Source organism: Trypanosoma theileri (assembly GCF_002087225.1).
Source record: "Trypanosoma theileri isolate Edinburgh chromosome Unknown TM35_Tth_74_V1, whole genome shotgun sequence".
In the NCBI taxonomy this organism is placed as follows: Eukaryota; Euglenozoa; class Kinetoplastea; order Trypanosomatida; family Trypanosomatidae; genus Trypanosoma; species Trypanosoma theileri.
Genome location: NW_021639916.1, coordinates 23995 through 28888, shown reverse-complemented (window position 1 = coordinate 28888; position 4894 = coordinate 23995). Strand labels below are relative to the sequence as shown.

Here is a 4894-nt window from a genome sequence, read left to right as displayed (position 1 = left end):
TACACGCACCCACACAGAACTGCTGATACTGCTGCTGCTGTCTGCATCACCCTTCTTGTTGTTTGTGAGTTCAGGAGGAAGTGTTGTTGTTGTTGTTGTGGTGGTGGTTGAAGTTGATTCCTCACTATTGGGTGCAGTGATAGTGTCAGAGGTCGTTGTTGACTGTTTGTTCCCTGTCCCGTATGACTCATCAGTGTTGGGTGCCACTTGTGAACCCCGAGTGGTTGCACTTCCTACTTCTTGTTCTTGCAGCGGTGATGTGTTCTCATGTGGACTCCTATGCTTGCCACCATTAGGTGCAGATTCTGAGACTATTGGGTTCTCTCTATTTACTTGTGTTGATACAGAAGTGGCCTCACCTGACTGTTGTCCATTAGGAACAGTAGAAGCTGGAAGGGGATGCACTTCTGTTGGTTTTGTAATCCGTCCTTCTACAGATTGAAGGGTATTAACAGAGTTGTTGTTTACCGGAGTACTTGATGGGGTACCGTCTCCTTTTAGGGTTTGCTCAACATTCGGACTTCCTCTTCTTATATCAGTTTCAGAATTAACGGTATTCTCTTCGTGATCTCTTTGGGGTACTTGTTCCTCTTGATGCGAATTCGTAGTGACTTGGTTAACTTCTCTCCCAGTATAATCACCAGGACTATCGGGACCCGGTTTACCTGATGAACTTTCTGTAGCTTCAACAGCCTTAGTAGCATTACGGGCCTCATCGCAAGAATCAATCTTAACAAAAAAAGGAGGAAATACAACATAATTAACACATTTACTGGACATCAGAAGTCTTAGGATCATCAGCCTATACTAACCCACAAGCACAACACAGTGCAAGAGTTAATAAACAGAACAGGTAGCACCTCACCATTACAGCCTTTGTCATCGTTGTGGTTTACTTCAATAGACTAATACAAGGAAGAAAGAGGAACAGAAGGAAATAATTGAGATAGAAACAAACAAACATACACCAATACAACAAATACTCACAGTGGAATAGAGAGAGAAGCAGCAACTGCACAGTAAAGCAAGAAAATGGAATAGCCCACTTGTAGTGATAATATGTACCCATTAATAGAAAAGAAAAGAAAAGACCCCACAATAACCAAATAAGAAAGAGAGCCAAACACACACACAATACCCCATGGCTCTAGATTACGTATTAAATTACTGCACACACACATCTGTGTGTACTAGCAAGAGATGTATACCGTCAGTGAGCAGAACAGCCCAGTTTTCTGCAAACACACACAACGGGAAAAGCAAGTAATGGAATTATTAGAAAAAAAAATCACACAAAAGTAAAAGAAAAGAAATTCGAATTAAGAGAGAAAGCTGGTAAACAGATTATTAATTTTATTCACCCCATGGGGGATGTACGCAAATATGATTATGTTAGTGTAACATTATTTTTCTTTCTCCTCTGATGAGTCCCACCGTTCAGTACACGGTAACGGAGACCAACACAGCCACAATCAGTAGTGGCACACGTACCCACACAGAACTGATGCTGCTGCTGTCTGCCTTACGCTTCTTGGGTGGTTTGGTCTCGCTTTTTGGAGGCATAGGAGGTTGCAGTATTGTTGGTATTGCGGGTGGAGTCACCTTAGTGGGTGTATTGGGAGTGTTCCTTGTTGGTGCACTCTGTGCAGAAGTACCACTCACCTCATTAGTTGAAGGTGCTGCAGCAGTCTCTGCTTGATTATTGTTCTCTTCAGTTTGAGTGCTTGCAGTATCTGAGGAATCTGTATTACTGTGGGATTGAGCATCCGTGGCATGAGTAACAGGACGAGAAAAACGAACACGACCCGCTTCACTGCTGCCATTACCAACATGAAGAGCAGCTTCAGGCACACCAGGATATTCAGGAATATCAGGTTTATTATGAACAATAGGAACAGCACCAGAAACACCGGGAAATTTAGAACCGTGAGGAAATTTAGAAGCATTGGGTGGAACATCAGGTTTAAGTCCAGTACCTTTGGGCGAATGAAACTCTGATTGAAGTGGTTCACCATTAGAATGGGGGACTTTCTTGTCGGTACGACTTAGATTACGTTCGACGTCTTCAGGCTTTGGAGACGGGCCACTGGGAAGAGGAGGAACAGAGCCAGGAACAGCAGGAACACAAGTAACACCGTCCTTACCAGTGATTCTTCCATTAACGACGTTACCCGACTCAGGTAGAGTACACCCAGGAAAAGGAACACCAGTAGTAGTAGTGGCCGCTTCATTTAAACCAGGGACAGAAACACTCACGTTAGGAGTGTTCTTATTCTTTTCCTTAGGTGGATTAGTAGCAACACCAGCAATACCGGAGTCACCAGCAGAATTCATACCACGCACACCTGGATAAAGATCGGATTGCTCACGGAATTGTTGACCAGATCGTTGGTGTACAGGTTGAGTGGCAGCTGGAGTAGTCGACACACACCCATAGGCGCAGCAAAGCATGAGAACCAGTAAACACGGCACGCGGTGCATCATTTCCCTCATAGTCAAAATAGTGATAGTGGGTTTCGTTTAAAAGCAGTGGACTAGATAAATGAAAAACAATATGAGAAAAAAAAACGTAATCAAACACAGTAACACAAAAAAAAAAACACAATAATGTAAAAATAAAAAACCAAACCAGTTACAGAAAACATATCACCAAAGTAAACTCAGTAAGAATCCAAAAAAAAAAAAAAACGCCAATCATCATACGATACAGGGCACAACGCACAACGACTCAGCAAACCATAAGCACAAAAAACAAACAAATATTAATCATTATCCCACTTTACACAGTAAACACAGAAATACACCAACTATGGGTGTAAGTCTATATGTGTATATACGCAATTATAAATATAAATTCATCTCTTATTATTATTTCCTTTTCTTTTTCCCACTGCAAAAAAGCAGTTCATTATCATTGTCACAGTGCAAACCCAGGCACACTGAGTGAGAGTCTCCAAGAACACACACACACACACACACAATGGAGTAGCAATAATAATTATAGGATAAACATAGAGAGAGCAAAAACGCACAAAACACATTAACATTAAGAAACAAAAAAAGAAGAAGATAATCCCAACAGGTGGAAGATTAGTTAGACTGTAGGGATGCATGCAAAAAAGAGAAAAGAAAACAAAGGATGACCTGAGTCACACCACACCACAATCACAATTAGCACACAAGAACATTGGCCAGTGTAACCACAATCAGTAGTGGCACACGTACCCATACAGAACTGATTCTGCTGCTGTCAGCATTACCCTTATTCTTCTGCTGAGTGGAGGCAATAGTGCTGATCTCTGCGTTGGGTACAGGTGAAGGAGATGGAGTTGTGGTTGGTGCTTCTGTGGTAGTGTTCTCGGTGCTTGACAAAGTAGTGGAATTGGTTTCTTCCGAGCCTGTTGTGGCAGTTGTATTCGTTGCTGCAGTATTCTCTGTCGCTTGTGAAGGATTCTGCGAAGCATCACCACTGTGATTAACAGTACTGTTATCTGGGGCTGTTTCAGATTCACTTTGTGTTTCGGTGTGTTTGGAATCAACAAGTTGAGGTGAATGTGCTTCCGTAGTTGTTACTGTTGGATGTGTTCCTTGTACTCTTTCTTGTGTACCCGGTTGTCCTGCACCACTTAATGATGAAGATATGCTGTCTGGAACTGGACCTTCTCGGTGTTCGATATCTGAAGAAACAGCACTACCATCTTCATGAACCTCAGTTCGATCCGCGTGATCTTGTCCTTGGAGTCCACCCTGACCTAGTGTCGCAGAAGAAGGATCACGTGGGGTATGAGAGTTAGAGCCTTTAGTAGAGGGTGACACACGGTAGTGATCTTCTTCACCATGGAGAGATATAAAGATTCCACCACTACTACTACTACTTCCAGTACCAGCAGTAGTAGTGGTTTCATGAGTACGACGAGTATCAGAAGTACACCCCGAAGCACCAGCACCATCTCCATCTGCTGGCGGACATGATTTCGCGTCACCTTCCGCACATACAAAGATAGCACTCAGCATAAAAACCAGCAAACACACAACGGGTCGCATCATCATGGCAATAGTAATTCTTGGTTGTTTTACTTCACTTTGTTAAAGAAAAAGAGAACCAAGAGAAAAAGTAAAAAAAAAGATCCCATACGATAGAAACAAAAACATATGGTAAAACAGAACACAACAAAAACAACAGTCACACAATACAACACTACCAATATAAACAATAAGGCATCCAATAAAGAGGCACCACTAAAAAACCCCGAACAAAACAAGAAGTAATGAAGAAAAAAAATAAAAGCACAACGCAATGCCCAACATACACACAATTTACACAGAAAACTGGGTATGCTGGTGCTTATAAGCAATACTGAAATTATGTCTAACAATTACTGTTTTTTTTTCACTATTCAAAGTAGATCATCATAACAATGCAGGACAATGCACACAACAAACCACAAGCAAGCAAGCAAACAAAACAGATATTAAACATTAGCCCAATTTATCCAGTAAACACATAGAAATATACACCAACTATGGGTGCAAGTCTATATGTGCGTATATACGCAATTATAAATATAAAAATTCATCTGTTATTATTATTTCTTTCTTTCCAAATTTCAAAAAGCAGTTCATTATAATTATCACCACAGTGCAAGCCCAAGTACACACACACAATGGAGTAGCAATAATAATAATTATAGGATAAACACATAGAGAGAGTAAAAAACACACAAAACACATTAACATTAAGAAACAAAAAAAAAGAAAAGATAATCCCAACAGGTGGAAGAATAGTTAGACTGTAGGGATCAAAAAAAGAAGAAAAGAAAACAAAGGATGACCTGAGTCACACCACACCACCATCACTACAATCAGCACACAAGAATACAGGCCAGTGTAACCA

The 4894-nt window shown here is 41.0% G+C and overlaps 3 protein-coding genes across 3 annotated transcripts; all 3 read right to left on the bottom strand.

Moving 5' to 3' along the window:
- On the bottom strand, positions 1–780 carry TM35_000741110 (uncharacterized protein; the record flags this gene model as incomplete). The annotated part of the gene is made up of 1 exon (XM_029031276.1): positions 1–780. A coding segment is annotated over one exon (780 nt), but the record flags the coding sequence as incomplete, so codon positions are not given.
- A 657-nt stretch (positions 781–1437) lies between these two features.
- Positions 1438–2493, bottom strand: TM35_000741100 (uncharacterized protein; the record flags this gene model as incomplete). The annotated part of the gene is made up of 1 exon (XM_029031275.1): positions 1438–2493. One exon carries the CDS (start codon positions 2491–2493, stop codon positions 1438–1440), a length of 1056 nt encoding a protein of 351 aa, XP_028877429.1.
- A 678-nt stretch (positions 2494–3171) lies between these two features.
- On the bottom strand, positions 3172–4014 carry TM35_000741090 (uncharacterized protein; the record flags this gene model as incomplete). The annotated part of the gene is made up of 1 exon (XM_029031274.1): positions 3172–4014. The coding sequence occupies one exon, from the start codon at positions 4012–4014 to the stop codon at positions 3172–3174; it is 843 nt and encodes a 280-aa protein (XP_028877428.1).
- Positions 4015–4894: the final 880 nt, after the last annotated feature.